This window comes from Xyrauchen texanus, chromosome 28 (genome assembly GCF_025860055.1).
Source record: "Xyrauchen texanus isolate HMW12.3.18 chromosome 28, RBS_HiC_50CHRs, whole genome shotgun sequence".
NCBI lineage: Eukaryota > Metazoa > Chordata > Actinopteri > Cypriniformes > Catostomidae > Xyrauchen > Xyrauchen texanus.
In genome coordinates, this window is record NC_068303.1 from 19048304 (window position 1) to 19072000 (window position 23697).

Below are 23697 nucleotides of genomic sequence, written 5' to 3' on the forward strand. Positions count from 1 at the left end.
CTGATATTGTAATTTTTTTTTATCTTTTTACTACCAGTTCTGGCTGAAATATTGCAAGGATTAAATTACTTCTACAACCATCTGTTTTATATTTATTTATTGTTTCTTAAATTAATCCCAAAAAGCATTTAATTACAGTCGTCACCATATCTAATAAAAGCATTATTGCCAATGGATCATAAGACTCCGTAATATACTGTAATGTGTATGTAAATAAAAATTACAACCTATGATATCCTGGGTTGTTTTTAGTAAATTATTATTAATTTTATATGATATATACTCAATCTCTAAATTTCTTCAGGAAGCAAGCACAATAAAGCAAAGCAGTGGAGCTGGGAAAGGAGATGAAGGGACCTGACTCAGGATATTATTGTGTGACACTGTGCGGACTCATATCACATGTTTAGGAAATGAGCAGATAATGTGCTGAAATAAGAGCTTGCACTGCTGCACCGAGCGAGAAGGTGAGAGCTTCATCTCAAGTTAACATGCCTTTCTACTGAAGGAGAAATGAAAGTCAGAGCAGACAGAGGTGGAGGGCTGGAGCAGCTCAGCCTCGTCTCAGTTCATGAAGTTTCTGAGCCACACTTTCTAGTTCAGACTCGATGGCAGCCAAACTCTCAATATCAGCATCCTGAAGAGAGAGAGAGAGAGAGAAAATGTATATTTACTTTTTTTAAAGTATATATATTTAATTATAAATTGCTCACACAATTGCTGACTTAAATCACTAAACTCATTGGTCACTTATTAATAAATGGTCAGTAGGAGCTGTAAACATTATCACTGATGCATGGTTCATTGGTTTAAAAATAGAAGAATTAAAACAATTAGAGGTCTCATTACATTTAGGACCATAAATTATTACATTCCAGGTCTTTGTTACATTTATTAAATACATTAATTATATTTAGGGCCGTTCTTACACTTAGAACCAAAATTATTACATTCAGGGCCTTTTATACACTTAGGACCAATAGTGATTTAATTTAGGGCCATTGTTACATTTAGAGCTCAATGTTTATTACTTTAATGTAGGGCCTTTTTACATTTAGAACCAAACTGTTATTACATTTAGGGATGTATTACATTTAGGACCATTTACTGTATTAAATTTGTTTCCCTTAACATCGTCAGGTTTTGCGGAAATTGTAGAGTCATTAAAGCAAAATGGGGTACATACCAAATGCTAAGATTATCATTAAATTCATGATCATTTTTTAATGGACTTTTCACTCAATTTTTTATGCTGATTGGGGTATGTAAATAGAAGCATTTTCACTAGTGGTCTCAGACTTCTAGACCCCTTGGTATAAACTGGTGTAGGAGAATGGTATCCAGTTAGGGTTACATGTCATTATAACACATTAATTGTACCTCTGTCTTCCTACTGGCACTGCCCTCCTCATCCCTTTTGTCCTCTGGTTCTGTCTGTGCCATAAGCTGCAGCTCCTGCTCCTCTGGGCTCCTCCGCAACTCTCCCTCTTTCTCCACTTGTTCCTTGGAGTGATGCGGTGCTTCCCAGTTGCTTTCCAACATTGGGCTTGTCTCCACTTTTTTGTGGGCCAGCTTGCTCATGCGATTCCAGCGCTTCATGCCAAACTCTTTCTTCTCCTGCTCCTCCTCCTCCTCCTCCTCCTCCTGCTTTTGCTCTTCTTTTGAATTTGTTCCCTCCTTTTCAGCTCCCTTATCCATGATGGATTGCTTTAACTCAGAATTTGCTTCCAAAGCATCTGTGACTGTGGAACCTTCAGATAAAAAGGGGAACACAGTTATGATGTATGATCATATCTTCTCTCTCTCTCTCTCTCTCTCTCGCTCTCTCTCTCTCTCTCTCTCTTTATCTCTGTCTCCTCTCACTTATTATTCTAGATACACACACAACACACACACACACACGCACTTTCTCCAGAAAGGCCCCATATACTATTGTGCAGCATCAGCAAAGACACCACTCTTCTAAATGAAATTCTCTCTTTTGCCAGCTTGCTTGGAGAAATCAGCCCCACATTCCCTGGCCTTCTACGTTCTTCTGTACTGATGAATTTAGATTCCCAAATAATTGCTTCTATTAACAAATGTAAAAGGGAATAACAAAATTGTATTTCAACATGTCCCTCCCATGTCTGTGTTACAGTGAGGCACTTACAATGGAAGGGAATGTGAGACAATCTGTAAATGTTAAAATACTTACTGTTTTTAAAAAGGGGCGAGTTGAATTTTTTTTTTGTGGTAATCAACATTTTGCCACAAATGCTGTCGATTGAGCTTAACTTGAATAGAACCCGGAATATTAATTTAACTAAACTTTATAATATGAACAACAACTGTAATAACAGATTTAAGTTTCACTAACGTTCAAGGCTGGACTGGTAATCTGGCATACCGGGCCCCCCCCCCCCCAACTTTTGGGCAAATTGCTATATAAAATTTTTCCAGTCCAGCCCTGCTTACCTTGTACACAAAACAGTATTTGTTTCATTTCAGCATGACTGAGAGCAAAGGTTCATTCTTTGAGACTATGTTGCAATAATAATGCAGAAGCTCTGACTGATTCATTTAGTTTATTCAGTGAAAGACTAGTCAGACTAATAAATGATGGGTTGGTGATTCATTTGAGGAGAGCCATTAAAAGTACTGGCTCATAAGGTTCCCTTGTTTGAATATCGGACTACACCTGTCACGCTGTGGTTGTTGTTGAGCGCAGCCAGCAAACACAACACAATAAAAGGTGTGTTGTTTTACTGTTATGATCTAAGGTGAATTAATCTGAATAAAAATGCCTAAACCTAAACCTAATCTTAACCCTAACTTCAATCTAACATAACCACAAACATTTCTGTATATTTTTAGCAAATTATTTGTAATACTGAGGTGGTGCACACTGACTGGTGAGTAAATATCTCTCTCCAATTCCTGTGAAGTTATATATTGATGTACCTTTGCTCCCTTTGTAATTAGCAGAGCCCTTCAAAATGGATATGGGTTGGGGAGTAATGGAATACATGTAACTGGATTATGTATTTCAAATACAAAATATAAGTGACTTTATTCCACTACAGTTACAATTTAAATAATTTGTAATTGGAATACAATTACATTCAAAAAGTATTTTGATTACTGAAAAGATTATTTTGCATTTTATTGTAATTTGTTTAATTTAATATTTAGTCCTTTCAGATGGAACAATTTATACATATAAATGATGTGATCCAAAGTGCATTTAAACAGCGGTGAAACACTTTCTTATGATGTGTTACATTCATACGCGCACACAAAGAAGTACGTTTTAATAAGTTTGGAGCAGAAGAAATAGAAATTAACCTTGTGTAAATTGTCAGTTTTATGCTAAGCTAAAATGCTATTTTAAGCCATTTTACATGCATATGTTACCAAACACGATCATATTTGTTTGTCAAGAAACTTCACGTTGGATAAAAATTTCTTTGACCTTTGATATTAGGGCAAAAATCATATTCTTGATAATAATTTTTGTATTGTTTTCCTGTAAAAATATAAAAAAAATCCTTAAAAACATATCAATTTGATTGATCTTGTTTTAGAAACAACACTGCAGAAGATATTTAGGTTTTTCAGAGAATGTATTTTTAACATGTATTTAACACTGTACTGTGCAGAGTTTTTAAAGTCAAAACAAGTGAAAAAATCTACTAGAGCTGAAGAAGTAATCCAAAGTATTTAGAATACGATACTGACCTTGAGTAATCTAACAAAATACATTACAAATGACATTTTACAGCGTTTATTCTGCAATCTGTAGTGGAACACATTTCAAAAGTAACCCTCCCAACCCTGCTTATACAGTATAAGCTCCCTACGATTTAGAATATAATTTAAGATGGCGGAATATCCTGTGAAGTCCAATTTGCTGAACACTTTTGGAACATACCCCAAGTTCAGGACCACTTTAAACAAGCTGTAGCACGCTGGCTGATCTGGGTGGTCCTCATCATCAATTACTGGATCAATGCAGTGGGCCTTAGAGCAGCAGGGAATTCATTTCATAGATGGAAGCACTCAGTGCTGTCATCCATCCACACCGAACTGTTCACTTAGCAAGGCTAAATTCTTCTATCAATCTTCATTTCCCACCCCCATACTTCCTCACACCTGATTCCTCATCCCCTCGTCTCCTGTTTTAGACACAATCTCCTGCTCTTATTGTGAAACTCTTCAATGAAATGAGTTATTGCCTTTTAAATTAATTCTCCAAAGAGATTTCTATCTCTTACACACATGCAAAGAAGTCATTATCTTCCTATTGATCGAATGTAGGAGAGTGCCAAAAGTTTAGGAAGAAAACTAAGGCTATTCCTTCTATACCATGGGCTGAAAGTTGTATACACCTGATCTGTGGTCAGATTCCACTTTGTTATACATAATGAGGGTTGATGTACTGAACAAAATTATACACTCTGACAGCAGCATATACACTGATGAGCCAAAACATTATGCCTAATATGCGGTTTTTCCTCCGCGTGCCACCTAAACAGTGCCGGCCCATGAAGGCACGGACTCTACAAGATTCCTGAAGGTGTCCTGTGGTATCTGGCACCAAAACATTAGCAGCAGATCCTTCAAATCCTGTAAGCTCTGTGGTGGTGCCACCATGGATCGGACTTGTTCCAGTGGGCAAGGGCAAGCCTTTGGAGACCTTTCCGTTGTCCACCAAAGCAGACAAAGAGCTTCTCAGAGTGTTTAAAGCTCTGTGTGCAATCCAAATAGGAGCGCAAAGCACGCACCGGACACCGCAACGCTAAGGCTGGGTCTGCCTCCTCCCGGGGCAACGCTTGCAGGTTCACTACCTGATCCCTGAACGGGGTCATAGGAACTTTGGGCATGTAGCCCGGTCAGGGTCTCAGGATGACGTGAGAGTCTGCTGGACCAAACTCCAGGCAAGTGTCGCTGACAGAGAGCACTTGCAGGTCCCAAACCCTCTTGATGGAAGTGAGCATGATAAGGAGGGCCGTCTTCAAGGAGAGGGCCTTTAGTTCGACTGAGTCTAGCGGCTCAAACGGGGCCTGAGAGGACAACAGAGAGATTCCATGAGGGGAACAGGCATGGCCTAGGTGGGTTCAGTCTCCAGGTGCCTCTAAGGAACCTGATGATCAAGTTGTGCTTCCCTAGCGCCTTACCGTCCACTGCATTGTGGTGAGCCGCTATGGCAGCTACATAAACCTTCAAAGTGGAGGGAGACAGCTGGCCCTCCAGCCTCTCCTGCAGGAATGACAGCACTGAACCAACTGCGCAGCTCTGTGGGTCTTCAGATCGGGAAGAACACCAATTTGCGAATAAGCGCCACTTTAGGACATAAAGCTGCCTGGTAGATGGAACTCTGGCTTGAGTGATTGTGCGTACGATGGCTGGTGGTAGTAGGGGCCATGAGAATGACTTGTTCCTCAATCTCCCTGACCTTGCACAGGAATTGTGCAAGTAGGTTCACTGGGGTAAATGCGTGTTTGCGCAACCCCCGGGGCCAGCTTTGTGCCAGCGTGCCTGTGCCGAGTGGGGCAGAGAGCACCAGAGCGGGCAGTGGGTGGAATCTCGGGAGGCAAGCAGATCTACCTGTGGTCTGCTGAACCAAGCAAAAATCAGCTAGACCACCTGAGGGTGGAGTCTCCACACTCCGCTGAGCATTGCCTGACATGACAGCGCATCCACACCCTGGCATTTTATATACACTAGTGTCACTGTGTTGTCTAAGCAAATCAACATGTGCTTGCCGCAGATCAATGGCAGAAATCTGCGCAAGGCAAGAAAACACAAGGCAGTTGATGTGCCAACCCAGCCGGGGCCCCATCCAGGAGCCAGTGGCTGTGTGCCTGTTGCACACTGCGCCCCAGCCCAACTGGGAGGCGGCCGTAGTAACTACGATGCATATGAACACCTGCTGTAGGGGGACTCTTGTCCTGTCTGGACGCATGTCAGAATACGTTTCTACGTCAGCATCTTGAAAGGGAGTCTGTGCAAGGCCCGGTTCAGAACTCGCAGGTCCAAGATTGGCCGTAACCCACTGCCTTTCTTGGGTACGATGGAATAAGGGCCATAGAAACCCTTCTCCATCTCGGCTGGAGGGACAGGCTCTATCGCATCCTTCTGCAGAAGGACGTTTTCGCCTTGCACCGAGGTAACGTGGAAGCAGCTGAAATGGGGCGGTCCACAAACCACAAATGCTGCCTCTGTGTGATCTCTGCCCAGACACGAGAGGCAGCCCCTGTGGCCATCAGAAGCAGAGAGGTAACAACTGTATCCAGGAATGACACAAAGATGAAAGGGCATCTTGAAAAAGACGCGTCTTTAAAAATTCGTTTTACATCATTGTTTTTACACTTTTAGAGAAATATATACACTTTTAGAGGGCTGTCAAAGCACTCAGGGGCGTAGTCTGCACTGGCAGGCAGAAGAAGAGAAAAGCCACTGAAATGCACCATATTTCCAACAGCTCTTTAGAGGTGAGTGGAACAGCAGTGGGTTTTACTCAGCTCGCTGAAACACAGCTGCTCGGCTCCGAAGAAATAATCTGTCTGAACAGACGCATGCTTCCCTCCTTTTATACCCGTATGTGTCTATAACCGAGGCTCTCAAGAGAGACCCCTAGTATAACTACATCGACACAACGTCGAGTGAGTGACAAAAGGGGAATTTTTTTTACCACAGAATATTGTGATTAACCAATCAGAATAAAGTATTTAACAGAGCATTTATGTAATAAGTCATGTTACATTTCAATTTCATAATTACCTTCTTTATTTTGAGTCAGATCATTTTTCTCCTCTTGAAGGAGGCGTTTCTTCTCATCCTCCTGTTTTTCCTCGTCCCTTATTGTTGCCTCCTCCTGTGACTCTCTTTTCTCCTCCAGGTTCATGGAGTTGGTGATGTGATTGCTTGCATTCTCATCTTCTTCGTGCTCTTCCTCCTCAGCAGCAATCTTGTTCCTTTTTTGAGACTCTTGCTCTGTCTCCTCACTCTCCCTGGAGCTCTCCTCACTGGCTCCTCTCTTCTCTGCAGTCTCTTCTGGTTTTTCCATGGCAACCAGCATTGACTGATCAGCTGTGAGATGGCAAAGGGTTATGTTCAGGGTAAGTGTTCATTTGTGTATCATTTCATCTGAACAGCTCTAACACTCACATAACATTTCACAAAACACAGAAAACATGCCCTGCCAGCTCGTCACCTTAAAATAGTAAAATAACTAAGAAATATATAATCAAATGAACAAATGAACGAACGAATGCTTGAATGAATTAATGAATGAAAGAAAGAAAGAAAGAAAGAAAGAAAGAAAGAAAGAAAGAAAGAAAGAAAGAATTAAGGTGTTTGTTTTGTTTCAGGTCAAATTCCTTCAGGTTTGTGGTGTCTACCAAGGGGTTTTCTACAGGGCATGCCTTTTAATGGAAGTGCATGGCTGTGGAACAAGCTATTCAAATGTTTTTTCTTTAGATAACTTTTTCTGACCTCAACAGTGCAGTTCTTGCAAAAGCACATACAGATGCTGTTTTTCAAACATGTTTACCTCCAAAAAAAAGGCCTGTGACAGCTGACTGCTCACCTCACTGCACAAAGAGATCTCAAGATTTGTTAAAACTAACAATGACGCTGCCACTGGATGCATTGAGTTGGATGCATCAAATAGAATGCACAGTAAAAAAGGTTTACAGTATATTCCTAGCTTCTAGTTGCCGGAATTTCACAGTATATTTTACAGTAGTAGTCCTACAATTTGCTGCAAATTAAAGACAACAGCACACTGTGACTTCACAGTGTTCACGGTCAGGAAATTACTGTAATGTAGCAGTGCTAAGTTGTAGAATCACAGTCATCATCTATATTTTTATCTACAATGTTTGTTAAAGTTGAAGTATGCAACTTTTTTTATGGAAAAATACATTCTACTAACCTTGTTTGTTGTTCAACTATAAGTAAGCCATTAATGTGTTACCTCCCTCAAAAGTATAAATACACAGCCTCCCAGGCACTATGTTTATATTTTGAGCAGCCCACTCAGCCCCACCCATACCTTTCTAGCTCAACCAATAGTGTGAGTTTGGGGTGTGGCTACTTGTAGTAAACTGTTCAGCTGGGAGAATATGAACATCCATGGCAGACGTGTGCAGAGGAAAATAAATTTAGCTTCACCAAATTTTTACAAGTTGGAAGACTTTGAGGGAATTTTTGTGGTTTGATGGAGACCCCAAACTTGCCAAATTGCTTCTTGTCAATTAGCCTAAGTTACACTCAAAGTACTGCCAAACAAGTTAGCTCATTACTGTCGAGCTCCATAAAAATTCGTAAGATACTCGGAATATTTATCCCCTACACACCAGCTGCCATTCAATCCGGCGATGTTATCAGACAACCCGATTCCTAACGCTTTCTGTCTGATGTGTTTATATTATAGTGGTCTTGGTTATTATGACATGAAACATTTAACACCTTTCATTTAGTATAGCCTATTTGACCATAGGGAATCAGAAAGTGCAAAAGAATGTAATGAGTCTAAGGGCTGTTGGAAAAGGTGGTTTGAAAACATACTTTATTTTTGTAATTCTGTTTGGTGCCACAAGTAGCATAGAAATTGCATACTTAACTTTTAATTGTCACTATTTGTGAGTTTTGTAAGCTGAATGTTGATGTCTGTGCATGCATGGTTGACAACTTTTAATAATGAGAGATAAAAGACATAGCGAAGCCAAAGCATGGCAGAAACCCTCCCTGATTGTTTATTTATAAATTATATTATTTCTTTATTTGAGCATAAGAATTACACCTCAGTGTAGACTGTATATTAAGATCAAACTTTAAATACAGTGCAATGAATTCTATATCACAATTGTCACAGCTGGGAGAAAATTAATTAAAAGTAAATAAGTTCTCATCAAACAGGAACACTAAACGATGTAATGGTGACTTCAACTTAAACATTATTACCCCATAATGAAGTGTGATATTGTATTTATTAATTTTTTTACAGTAATTTGTTGTGTTATGACAGAAAATAACCTGCATCGATTTTACAACAAAATTGTAAATACAGTATTTCATTGTGAGAAATTACTGTGAAAATAATTGCCAGGATTTTTCAAGATTTAAGAGTAAAGGTGTATTTGCAATGCATGCAGATCAAAATTCTAAAGGTTCTAAATTCTAAATTCAACAGAGGAATGACACAAGATAAAATACTGACAAACCACACAAATTAAGGGATATATTTGAACAAAACATTCAGTGTTTTTTGTCTGACACTGAAAAAAAAAATACAGAATGGTATGTAATTTTACAGCTCCCATACATATGTGTCCACAGACTTGAGATATGATATTTCCAAGACACCAGTCTCAAATCAACAAGAGCTTCTGTGTCCAGTCCAGCGTAATGCCACATAGTGGTGTGCATATTAAGAAATGTAAAGGTGCACTCAGTATTTTTTGTTTTGATATATACAGTATATAGTTGTCTTGGATTTATACTGACACCTAGTGATGTGGATGCAGAATCATGCAAAAGCAATAGTTTTTGCTTACTGTAGAAATGCACTATTCACTGTCAGTTATTATTAATTTATTCTGTGAGTGAAAAGTGAGTAAATAATATTTGGCTGGTCATGTGATTTCTACATGGTGGCAACCCACTCTATGTAAATAAATCAGCTTTTATTAGGCTGCTGATATAGGTATGACTGGATTTCTTATGTCAAATGAGTGTACACAATTAAAAAAATAAATAAATTCTGTGCACCTTTAATTTTACAAACTCATGACTCTGTTAGAGAACATTTGCACTTGCATGAAACAAGGTCTAATAGAAGAGACAGATGTGCCCTATGACCTGATTCTGTCAGAATCCTGTGTGTGCAGCACTATAGAACAGAACACATTATCACAATTGTATTTCGCATTAACATGTGCTTTGAGAACAGAGGTTGACCATCTTTTGAAGTCCTCTGAAGAGTGAAAACAATGCTTAAGCAAAGGGGCATTTCATGCGGCTGTTTTCTTTGATAGAATTTATTCTGAGCTTTTTGATCTCTCACCTTTTCTCTCTCATATAACAGCGTAAGCACAGTCACATAAAATGGCAATTATGTGTATTCATCTCACCTGCAGCTTTCATGTCTTTAGGGAAGCTAGTCACATGATCAGGTATGTCCCCTGGGTGATTCAGTGCTCTCTCATTGGTTCCTGTGAAGAAGTTAGATGGGGACATGGTCACAACTAGACAGCAGCTTCTTGGAAATAAAATGGCATCTACTGTATGTTCTCTTTCTGCAACTCTTTCATAGTTCATCAGCAATATTATACAAATCTCTACTCTACATTTCAATTGGCCTGCTGCTGCCAAAAAAGCCATTAGCACCCAGACACCATTCTGCTACCACTAGCAGATTCTACTATAGAAAAATAGATTTAGTTTATACATTTCTGACATTTCTGTCTTTCAAAATGTTCCAAATCATTAAGTAAGATCTTCTGATGCTGATTATTTTAAATATTGTTATGTAAAATATAAGAGATCAGGAGACCAAAATTCTGAATCTTTCAACTAATTAAATTAGCCACATTTCAGACAAGCATCTAAAACATTTGGTAAATGCATACATATGTACTGTATGTATGTATGTGTGAATATATAACATGCATACACTCACTGAGCAATTTATGAGGAATACCTGTACACCTACTTATTCATATGATTATCTAATCATGTGGCAGCAGTGAAATGCATAAAATCATGCAGATACGGCTCAGGAGCTTCAGTTAATGTTCACATAAACCATCACATTGGGGGAAAAAATGTATCTCAGTGATTTACACCATGGTATGATTGTTGCTGCCAGACGGTCTGGTTTGAGTATTTCTGTAACTGCTGATCTCCTGGGATTTAACCATACAACAGTCTCTAGAGCAGGGGTTGCAAACTTTATGACATGGAGTTCCATTTTTTATTTTCTTGGTTAATGGCTGTTCTGACGACAACACCCTCCCTCTTGTGAAAGTGTTTTAATGAAAGAAAACATGTACAATTGTACAAAATGAGTTAACACAGTTAATGCCACAAATTTGCTTATTTGAATACTGATCAAGAAATTGTGTGGAATCTTTAATATTTCTTAAATTATGTATGTATATTTTTCAAAATCCCACAGAGGGGTAATCACTAGTACATAAGCAATAGCAAGAGAGGAGAGAGAGGAGCAGGCTATTTTATTTATATGAGGTTTTGCGCACCTACATTCCAATCTGCATCTTGATGTAATTCTTCCTCATGACCAAAGCTGCTTTCATCAGCTGAATGGGAGGCTAAAGCAAAAATTTTAAATGTGACGAGATTCACGCTGCTATACAAGCCATTCGCACATCAGAAGCTGATCAACTATTTAGCCCTTTTCGGTGAATCGCACCTGCAAAATCCTAAAACTTTATATCCAGGTTTAATTTATATTTTTAATAGGTATTTAAATTTTCTCTTTTAATCGTATAATGTAGTTTTGAGTATGATGGTTTAAGGAGGGTGTTTAATAGAAGTGTTTTTCTGAAAGCAAAAAGACACAAATGAAACACGGAATGTAGGCTGTCATCCGTGCAGCCTGAACGAATCAACGCTGGTGCGTTTTAACTTTCACGATTAACCGAACGTGACACGTGAACGGCTTTCACACGCTGCACGAGTCTGTTGGGTATACTGCAGTCTTGTCACATTTTAACTTTTTGTTTAACCTCCCATTCAGCTGATGAAAACACACTTAATGTGAGAGCATGAGGAAGGACTTAATCTAGATGCAAACTGGAATGCATGTGTGGTATTTCATATAAATAAAATAGTCTACTCCACTCTCGCTGTTGTTGGCATGCCAGTAATTACCCCACCACATGCCACAGGTTGCCGACCCCTGCTCTAGAGTTTACTCATAATGGTGCCAAATACAATAAAACTTGTTGTTGAGAGAGGGCAGAATAGCCAGACTGGTTCGAGCTGATGGAAATGCTAGGGTAACTCAGATAATCACTCTTTACAATTTAGTGAGCCGAATAGCATCTCAGAATGCACAACAAGTCAAACCTTGAGGCGAATGAGCTACGACAGCAGAAGACCATGTCCTAATAAAGGACACTATGGTCACACTCAAAGTGCTCAGTGAGTGTATTTGTCTGTTTGTTTGTTTTTTATTATTGCAATCACTCCCTTAAAGCTAAAGTGTTTTACTTTGTTGATATTAAAATACTTTCTCCTATCCAAGCTTTTTATGCAGAGACAATTACAAGTTAGCCATTCGTAGCTTGATTAAGTTGAAAACTGTAAACGCTATGTCTCTTCGGCCCTTTAAAATGGCTCTATATTTTGGTAGTTCTGTTTGGTGATGCAAAAATTACACCAGCTTTAATGTTTTTATTTTCTGATATGTAAAGCAGTTTGATCTGCATTATTATTATTATTATTAATTATGCTGACCCATTTAAATATGGAGTGCCAACTCTTACCTTCCTCTGCAATCTCTTGCAACTCTCTGAGAAAGTTGCGGTGGCGAAGGATTGTCACGAGCCTGTCATCTGCAAAGTAAACAGTACACCTCATATGGGTTTTCATGTTTTCGTTGTTCAACCAGAGCTCAAGGAAAAATGCTCTCATTGTCTACAAATGCCAAATTATATTCAGGATTCAGCACTTTGTTTTTGTTTGTTTTTTTACATTATATGTGTTAATTGCACTGAAATGTAATGCCTCTCCTGAGCTGCACTATTAATCATCAAACCCACTGAGAGAGAACAGAGAGAGGATGTGAGCGAGAGAGAGTCTGTAAAAGCAATAAAGAGAGATTTGCATTGAATAAAAGTTGAGTCAAGCTTTTCCATTTCCGCTGACCGAGAAAGAGTGCAGAGTCGGCTGCCCACTCCATGGCAATACTATTCACTTATTCTTCACGTTCTCTCAAAATGTCTGTATTCTTGTTTCTTCCCTGCTAAAAAGACCAGCTTAGACCAGCATGCATTTCCAGACTGGTTTGGTGCTATTCTAGCAGGTTGACCAGTACAGTGGTGTTCACCAAAAAAACTTGACTGGTGAAACTAGCTTACCAGCCTGATCTTGCTGGCAATTTTACACTCTTTTTGAATTTCTGCTTACTTTCAGTAATCTCTGTGCTACTTTCTATGATGTATGATCATATCTTCTCTCTCTCTCTCTCTCTCTCTCTCTCTCTCTCTCTCTCTCTCTCTCTCTCTCTCTCTCTCTCTCTTTCTTTTTTTTAATCTCTGTCCTTCACTGTCTTTGTCCTAGACTTATTGTCTACTGTCTCACATGGTGTTTGATTTATCTGCTGTAAGCGTTATCTGTAACAATAGCTGCCCTTTTAATAGAATGATTGATTTTCCAACTATTAAATTATCAAAGACAAACCCCTGTGATGTTACTGTATCGTGCAAGGCAAAACTTCTCTGGTAAAGCCATTAATATCTTTTTCCATTAACTTTCAGCTATCAGGAACGTGCAGTCACAGCAGCATTGAGCACATATTGATCGTGATCAGGAAGGTCACTGCTGATGTTAGGGAATAGGAGCACCCAAGTGCAGCTAAATATATGGAAATAGTAGTCCAGGGTGTTGCTAACGCTGGGACTCACCAGTGCTTAGTGTTTCAATGCAGTCCTGGGAAACTGGGATGGGGTGAGGCTTAAACAGCGCATCCGCAATGACTTCCACAATACACTTCATCACCTATACAAAGACAGAGAGACATGTTGGAATAGGAGAATCCACTGGTTCATATAGTCCTGGAGCATATTAAGGTAAACGGATTTGGCGTGCTGTCTATAACAGAGGGGGTCTGGCACAGGGATGCATGGCCTTGAGCTCTGAGATCCCCCTGGTGTATCTGACTAAAGTGATAAATAGAAAGACACATTTAAAATAATATTTGGTATAGGCATTATAAAATCTAAAGTTAGAGATGGATAGGTGGAGGGATGCAGAAAGAATCATCAAGAATAGTCCTTATATATCCTCTGGATATGATTGGCAGGCCTAGATAAACAAGCTCCTCCCAAACTTTTGTTTAGAACTTCATTCTGTCACCAAAGAGCAAAAAATACTTTTGGAGTAAAATGTTGTAATACGATAAGAATACCATGAAATGTTGGAATAGAAGAATGTAGGGCTGTACACAAGTAATTGATTAATCGAGTGCTCATTCAGCTTTAAATATTCGACTAGTAAAAACACTACTTGAATAATGCAATTTGATTTTCCTTTGAGCCTTAGCCTGCTGTGGACAACACTGAAACTACTTCTTTCACCTAAATCTTGCTGTTAGTACTCCCTAAAAAAGTGATTGTATCGCTTCAGAAGACATTGAAAGTATGTTTCTATGAGTAAGTATACATGTTTTTTTTTTTCATTTTTGAATCTAGTTGTTTATGCATAGTGCTCATTTGTTCATTTGAAGAAAAAAAATGGTTTGAAAGTTTAAGGTTTAACTTAAATTCTAAATTTCAAGTAATCAAATTTTTTAAGTGTTTGAATACTAATACAACAATAACTCAAAATACTAATATAACATAACTCAAAATGACCCTCCCTGGAATAATTCATGACATTTTGATCTCTTTTAACACAGAACAGCACCTTTGGCCAATACTAGAAAGACTGCTGCTATTTCTCACTAAAGTCTGTATCGAGTAATGTTTTGGCATTGTGTTTTCACATGTTCATGAGATCAGTCTGATAGAGGTCACAGCATTATCATGTTAAAAATATCTCAAAGTCTCTGTCTGCAATATTTATCCAGCCTTACTGTCTTACATTTCACTTTCAATAAATGTAATTTCCTACTCAGTGCTTTCATCCCTCCCTCCTGTCTCTGCGATTTATTTGGCTCTGCATTCCCCCATAGAAAAACATTTCTCTGTTGTCAGTGAAAAACAGCCACTCTTGCCAAAGCTGAACTGTTGCAGACATGGCATTATCATTTTATTTAGGAGAACTGCATCTGTTGATAACTTGACTTAAGCTCAGTGTTTTTATTAGTAGGTAAGATTGATCTGATGAGGAATTTGACTTGCCATTTGATTAAATACAAAATGTAAGAAAGAAATGAACATCTGTTACCAAATACTTAAAAACAAATAAATATAGAATAGATACAGAAAATGAGAAAGAGATAAGTGGAAATGTATATCAGCATATTTGTGTATATATATATATATATATATACAGTTCCATGTGATCTATTTTTCCCTGAACTGAATATTTGTACAGATCTACAGATTTATGGAGATTTTCCAGCTATCTCTTTGTATCAACACAGTCCCTCTCTAAAAGTCTCTTTATATTTTTCAATGCTAAGAACAAGAAAGTGGCATGTAGTCATCTCCACCTTATTAAAGATTCAGTATTCTATGTTAAATAATTGTAACCCAACCACAAGTTAAATTCAGTTCAACATAGGTTAAGCACAATTTGCAGTCATCTGTAGTTGGTAGCCTCCTCCCAGTAACCACACATAGCACCAGCTGTCATTAGGCTGAAGTCGTGTTGTTGACTCACAGTCTCACTTCTGCTGCTCTCCTCCACACATCCTGACAACATGGACTACTGTTTCTGTCATTCTGTGCATCCTTATGCTCCTATTTCTCATACTGCTGCTCCAAATTCACTTTAAATTCCAAAGCACTTGTGAAAGTATTTATGAGAAATTGTTTTGAAATTGAAGTCATTAGATTTAGAAGACAATGATTTCTAAACGCTTACCTTCACGTCCTTATCATCCATGTGACCTGGGGACACAGGCACCGAGAAAACTGCACGGAAGAGAGAATGCTTTGGTCAGCAAAACCATTATGCTATAATATGATATGATTGCCTGACTATAGACCTTGTTAGCGGCATATTTATTTTTAGACAGGAATGAAAATGAAGATGAGGGATTGATTGACAGTCTGTAACAGGGGGTGCTGTAGGCCTATTTGGTTTGAATTTGTGGAGAGACATTTTTTAGTTGGTCAGAGAAAAGGGTTAGAAGCAATCAAAAAAGTTTATCTCAACACTTCCGAAAGTAACATTGTCTTTCTGAACAGATCAGATTTCTGCATAGCCTGTACCGTAACCCGCTGCTGCTTCCACGAGCACAGCACTCCCTAGTCCCTAAATTGATGATGATGATTATGATGTTGGTGTTGACACAAGTGAAAATAGACCTTTTTCTCAAACTGATGACGCACTTCCACCTTATTTAGCATTGTAAATAGTGTACATTTATAACATTGTGTTTTGTGTTAAATTACCCTGGAATTAGTTTTAAAAAAAAAGAATTCCCACAGCTGCGAGGGGGTTTTGATTACAGCTGCTGAGAGAGTGACCGTAAATTTGGCATCTTCTCCCATTTTACTGTCTTAATCCACCACTCTCTATTTTTTCCTCTCTGGAAAGTCATTCCAATGTAATAGTGGATTTTTTCTTCTGCTCTTGGAGCAAATGGGTGTGAAAATAATGTTTGTGATCTCCCATTCACCACTGTCGAAGTTTACCCTACAAACGTGTACTTACTCGTTTCAAAACCCGGAGTGTGAAAAAGGTCTATAGGTCCCTGCTGGAAACACCCAGAGTCAACTTATTGCATGATACCTTATAAATACATGTAGCTAATTTATGTTCAAGTTTTTGAAGGAAAAGTGTATTTAAGAAAGAGGGAGAGTCATTGTTTTGTGTTGGTATTGTAGTTTATGGTTTTCATATTGTGTTTTTCATATAATGTGTTATTAAATATTATTAATCACTCCTTTTTTGAAAATCTGCCCATGGTCTGTACAATGGAATACACTCTATGAAGCTGTATAATGATTTTAGATAACATCATTTTTACAACTCATGTCAACTGAAACTGCATTGAAATTATGCATAATTAAATGATTCGTCAGCGGAATGTTCAAAAACACTTTAAACAACAGTAGCCTATACAACACTTGTTTTTATTCATGTAAAAAATTAAATATGGTGAATAAGGTCTATTGTTGAAAAAATTCAACCAGTAGTGTAGTCTAGCACTTATGTTGTATGCCCACCTCTTTTTAAGGATTTTGCATATGCTCACATAAAATCAATGAAGTAAAATATGTCCGCCAAGACAAATGAGTAGGTTTTTGACCCGTAACTTTTCTGTGATGCTGCAGCACCTTTGAGTGAACTGTGATTTTTTTTGTTTTGTTTAAAAAGCATACAGAGATTCTCATGCACGGAGCAGCAGGAGGCAACAGTGCTGGACTGACAGGAATAGTTCACCCAAAAAAAAAATACTACGATTTTTAGAAGTATATCTCAGCTCTGTACGTCCATACAATGCAAGTGAATGGTAACATAACTTTAAAAACTTTTCCAAAAATTACATAAAGGCAGCATAAACATAATACAACAGACTTCAGTGGTTTAATCAATGCCTTCAGAAGTGAAAAATATAACTCCTTCCTAGTGATTGACACATGCACAGAGCTCTAGATGGTGCTAGGAAGTGTAATCGAGCTTGAAATCATGATTGCCAATGAAACTGCTGATGTCAAGATTTGTAGTGAAAATTGTGTTACATTTTGGTCTGTTCGCACCCAAAACTGATTGGATCAATTCAGAAGACATGCATTAAAACACTGAAGTGGTATGGATTATTTTTATACTTCCTTTATGATTTTTGTAGCTTCAATATTTGGTCACCATTCACTTGCACCTGCACAAGAGATGGAATATTTGCTAACCAATCATACTTTCTGTTTCAGTAAGGGGTGGGACATGTGTGCGTCTATTATAGTGAAATGCTGATGCACCAGCAGCGCTTGAGTTGTCATAATTTATGCTGTAAATTTACTTCGCTTAAAAATATGAACATATTTACACATTTAAATAGAGCCTTTTTTAATCATAAGATCAAAATAATTCTTAGAAAATTTCACTTTACTAAACACATATTAGTACACAAAAAATAAAACAAATAACCATTAATTTGTGTGTGTATAATAATGTAAGATAAGATTTCTAGACATGTATTAGCTAAAATGCTTAACAGTTTATTATTCATTATTTCATGATTGTCATGCACAAAGGTCAGCCTAAAATGTAGACATGTGAATATAGATTTTTTGTATTTATTTTTTACATTCAATAATAATTGAATTTAATTATCGAAGGTTAAAAATCTGTTTTTGGAATTTTAAATGATCCATTCAAAATCCTCTGGGCTAAAAATCTAAGAGGGTACGTGCCTCCTCAGTTAGTGTATTAATTTGAATTGATATAAAGTTTTACCCAATTTCCTAGTAATAAAAATAACATTTAATCATTAGTTTAAATACATATGTAACATCAGGTTTTCATACCAATGTTTTTAGTACTGTATAGTACACCATGCCAGCAAGAAACCCAGACACACATTTTGTGTGTTCATCAAGGACTATGATAACAACACACCATAACATTATATATATATATATATACATATATATATTACACATTTTAGGCTACATTAGTGTATATTTTACAGACCGGATGTGTCCGTTATGACAGTATGCATCTCTTCAGTCACCACTACACAACTGAATTCAACTTAAATGTTTAAATAACTTATATTCGTTGTGTTTACGTGACTTTTGTACCACTATTAACTGTCCACATGTGCTTTATTTCACCTCATTTCTGAAACGAGATCGTTCAACCGAAGTAAAACTAAGTTGTCAGTACGTTGAGAATAAGAAAAGACCGCTGTGTTCCTCGCAAATGTTATCGCTGTCCTTGGTACTGACAGACATGACAAGGCATCGCTCAGATGTAAAAACATGTCAAATCGATACATCATTTACAGCAAAAACTAAATATGTCGACAACATAACGTGTTACACACTTACCAAAATTCACCAGCACCGCGAGACCAACGCATCCTCGAGCAATCATTTTCTTAACGGGAAGTGCAGGCGACCGTTGACAAACGATTGAACGGAAATTAATGAACGCTAGTAGTTTCCTCTGTTCGGAGTGAGAGAAAACACTCGCTGATTTATGGATACATTATGCGGATAAGGTGTCTGGGATCCACAGACTGATGTCGCTTCCAACACACCACTAAACCTCAGTGTCACTGTACTCACTACCGTAGCGATGCCGCCTTTATATAGAAGAATTGATGAAGAGGAAATGACATCAATAAACACCAATGCTGCTCAGTACACCTCAGCAGGTCAAAATGTTGAAGACCTTTATTCAAGATAGCAAACAACAAAGAAGTAATTGAAACATGGATGTCTGCTTTTCCCCTCATGTAATAGGTGATAAGGTTACATCAAGATCCAGTTACTCAATGAAAATCGAATTGAGCACAGCAATGACGTGTGATATCAATAGCATTTTGGATATATCAACAATAAGATCTTAAAAATAAAGTTAATAAACTCGCAAGTTTAAGTTAATAGAACTTGCAGATTTCAATTTTGTAATACTCATGCCTGTTAATTGCTCTTATCTTGAAATATTGAGTAAGCTAAATAACAAATTTTGTTGGCAATTAACTTTAACATTAACTCTTGTCTAAGTAATCTCAACTTAAAAACTTAAAGGAAACTGAGCTTGTACTAGCTAGAAATAGTTCCTGAAAAAAAGATACAAATATTCAACTCAAAAAAATAACAAATTCAGTTTACTTAAAAGGTATCAGTTTCTTTAACTCAAATAAATACTTCTAAATACTCAAAGTTTATTTATTTGAACTAATTTGTATGATTTAAATTTCCCTTTTCAAAACATTTAATTATTTTGAGCATTAGGGTTTACAGTAAGTGAAATATTAAATGGACAAGTCACATTTCACAAAGCAGCCATCTAGTCTCAAAGAAAGCTGAATGAAAGCCAAGTTGTAAAATAGTTATTGCTTATAGTTATTGTATCAATCTGAATCTTTGTGCTGAATACTAAATAGATGCTGGTCAGGAGTACCTGCCATTCAACACAGAATGTAATTCAATTAGATATGGACTGCATTATACGCTGGCATAGACTGTGACTGATGGACCTCAGGGGAACCATATGTGATTACTCCACCAAATAACTTACTGAACACAGTAAAGATGCATTAGGAGGAGTATGGCAGGAAATGTAAAGAGTGAATATGAGCAGGAGTAAGATTATTATAGAGTACATGTGATAATTAAAATATTTGTGGGAAACTAAATTGACCTAAACTTGTATATAACATACACTTAAAATAATTATGTTTGATTTACTTAGAATATATATGCAGTATTTTTGCATCACGCATTCAAGTAAATTCAACTTATGGTCGTTCTATGTCAGCAGAACTAGGAAACCTTTGTTAGATATACACAAATGTATCATTCAACTTTATTTACATAAAAAGGTATGCCGCACAAATAAGATTAAACAACTAATAGCACATTGTTTTAAATGACCTTCAATATTATGGTTCCTACCTATATTTAATTGGCTCAAAAGAAAATAATGACTGAGGTCTGTCATTAAACAATTGATTACCCAAAGAAGTGCTGATAAAACTACACTTCAGCTACGCACATTCACATGCAAAGGAAAAACTACATGGTTTGAACAAGATCAAACTTCACCAAAGGGAACACTAATCGCCCTAATGGTGACTTAAACAACATCAATAATACTAAAAAGAGCTCAAATCTCTATGAATTCTTAATAACATCCAATTAAATGCCCAAATTAATTATTTTGAACAAACAAAAGTGCTTAAATTACTCAAGCGCAAAGACCTATGGGTATTCCCAAACAACATCAGTTCTGAACATGAGCGTTTAAGTTAGTAATACTTAAAAATCTTAATTTTATGGATTTTTAAGCCAAAGAAATTCAAAATTGTTATTTTTCTTTTTGTATCATAAGTTGACCTTATAATGATCTTATTAAACATCTTTTTTTTTTTAGCAGTTATTAATTTAGCACTAAGTAAATTAATTTGCTTTGATGGAAATGTGTTTTTTTTTCACTGCAGTACCAGTATTACTGCATTAAACACATAAATGTTGTCCTTATGGCTCATGGAAAATGTATAGGGCTTTCATAGTGCATCCCAAGGACTCATTCAGGTTTCGTTTATCTCATTATTCATTCTATTCTAGTGATAGTGGGTAGATAATATGCACATTAGTGGATGTTTACATGTTTTACCCCTATTGGGAAAAATGATTTTGAGCTGAGCAAATACATTGCAAAAAATCTAGAAATTAGAGCCAGCAGACATTCTGACTGATGATGTGAAATGAGAAGATTATGCCGTTTCTTTCCTCTGGACAAACATTAATGGGAAAGTCAGCAGGAGTTTGAGTATGTGAAAGAATGCCTCTAATTTTCTCCAGAGATGAAACAGGGTATTGTTTTCTATTTATCTCTGTTTAAAATTGACAAAACACATAGACATTTTCACTAAAATTAATTTAGTACACAGTTACTGAGTTTTACAAATAGTTTTCCATATACTTAAAGCTAAAGTATGTCATTTCTGCGCCACTAGCCCACCAAACAGAATTGCAAAAATAAATTTTGTTTTTAAAACAGCTTTCTGGATATGCCTGTCTGCCGATAGTCCCACCCCCAACTCACACCATTGGTTGAGTTATGTTGTTGGGGCGGGTCTAAACGGGTCTCTCAAACCAAACATAGCAAATTTTGAAAACACCACAGAAACACTGTTTACAGTTTTCGAGAAAATTAACCTATGAAAAATTACAGAAAAAGCTACATCAGCTTTAAGCTGTGTTTAAATTAATTAATCAAATGTACATTTCTCTCAGTAGTAATGTACACAAAGCTGTGCAGATAAGCCTTTAAGAGAAACCAAATATCTAGGAAAGTGAACTTCCATGCAGCTTTACACTCTTGAGCAGGAAAATGTATAAGACAAATAAAACTATTTATATGTTCTTTGGCTAAACATACGCACCAAATGATCATCTCAATCAGTCACTTTGTCTCATTGCATAGTTGTGTATTTTGTCTCGGTAACAGAAAAATAGCTAAAACTAGCAAGCCAAGCGAGACACAGAGTTCTGCAAGATATAGTGGGTCAAAACAATATTTTGGATTCTACAAACTTCACAATAAGACATTACAGTGAACCGCTCTTGATTTAGACATTATAGCAATAGCAAACTTAAAAGACAGTGCTCTGACTCTAACATGGCTTTTCAGACTTTGGTGATGCAGCATTCATATTCCCTTATTATTGTGTTATTATTTTTGTAGATTTTCCTGGTGCATCGCATATTTATGCTCGTCCAACTGTTAGACCACTTCGAATACAGCACTAACTAGCATAAACCAGCCTGCCAAAGCTCTTTTCAGCAGGGAAGTTAATACATATAATTGAAAGGCTACTGAAGATGGAACTGAGCTATTTGCTTTACCAATAAAATGTTATTGCTACATTATTCATTTAATAGGCATGCATTAATTTATTCAAAGACCCTTATGTGTAGAAGGGAATCTTGCTTCTAAGAGCCTTCATGAGATGGTAAGGACCTTTTTCAACAGTCAAAGAACTGCTTTCTTACAGAGGCTTATTAGATTGGAAAGGCAAAGAGGAAAAGAAAAACAGGTAAGTGTCCCTTCTGAAAGCTTTATTTGAGAATACTGAAAGCACTTCTCATGTTGCAGCATCCAAAGCAATTATCTTATTACTGTGGGCATTAGGAAGCTCTCAGTTTACTTTTTACCATGCTCTCACTAGCAAAACAATTGTTCTAAACCTAACATTCAATTTATTTATCCTCGCAGGCTTAATGAGTTGATTGTGTAACCTCTGGCCATTTTGGTTCAAACTAGCTTGAATTAGCTCATACAATTACCTTCAGTACCTAAATTTGATTATGGCAGCATTACACAGAGCTAAATGTGGCTTTGCACCAGCTGTTGTGCTATTTTGGTTAGGTATATAAAAAAGGTCATCTGGTTAGCATACATTTTTCTATTCTGAGGTTTCAACATTTCCATTTCCATTGTACAGATTCCACAAAGCAATTAAATATAATATTTACTGTACCCACATCTTTTATATATTTGCGAACTGCAATTTCCTGTTTGTCAGTGATAACAATTGTTTTGTCTTTCACAAAGTCTCCATCAGGTTTACAGATAATCCTAGAGACTCAAGTTTCTGAATAGAACCTCAGTTATTTAGAGCCCTTCAAGTCAATGATATTCAGCCCTTATAGAACATCAAGGTGGGTAGACATGATGTACTATGATTCACAATACTCTATATGCACGTTCTACAAGGAGGCCAACCATACTACAAGGAAAGTCAAAGCAGGCATGAGGTGGAGAACTTCTAGTCTGGTGCCAGCTGACTGGGGTTTCTCAGGACGTGATGGGCCTGACTTTACAGCATTGGGTCTGGTGTAAATGTACGGATGACTCTGGGTTGTCAGTTTGACCGTGAGAGAGAATGAGAAAATGAAATAATGGGATTAGTAAGTGAAGACAACACATCATGTAAGTATAGTGACTTTGCCAGACAAATGTCCATAATAAGATAACAGTAATAAATGATGATAGACTTCTTACCACAGGGGGGCAAATAAGCTCAATAGAGTTTGAAAAGCTCTCCACCATGAACTTGTCTCCCTCGGGCTGAAACTACCCAAACAGAAATGAGAGATTTTGTTTGATGGA

General features: G+C 37.2%; 1 protein-coding gene across 1 annotated transcript; it reads right to left on the minus strand.

The window, feature by feature from the left end:
• Window positions 1-104: 104 nt before the first annotated feature.
• Window positions 105-19161, minus strand: LOC127622200 (chromogranin-A-like). The gene is made up of 8 exons (XM_052096206.1): window positions 18900-19161; window positions 15766-15815; window positions 13641-13734; window positions 12501-12569; window positions 10122-10202; window positions 6766-7074; window positions 1381-1751; window positions 105-637 (listed from the first exon to the last, which is right to left on the minus strand). The coding sequence occupies exons 1-8, from the start codon at window positions 18943-18945 to the stop codon at window positions 554-556; spliced, it is 1104 nt and encodes a 367-aa protein (XP_051952166.1). The 5' UTR covers window positions 18946-19161; the 3' UTR covers window positions 105-553.
• Window positions 19162-23697: the final 4536 nt, after the last annotated feature.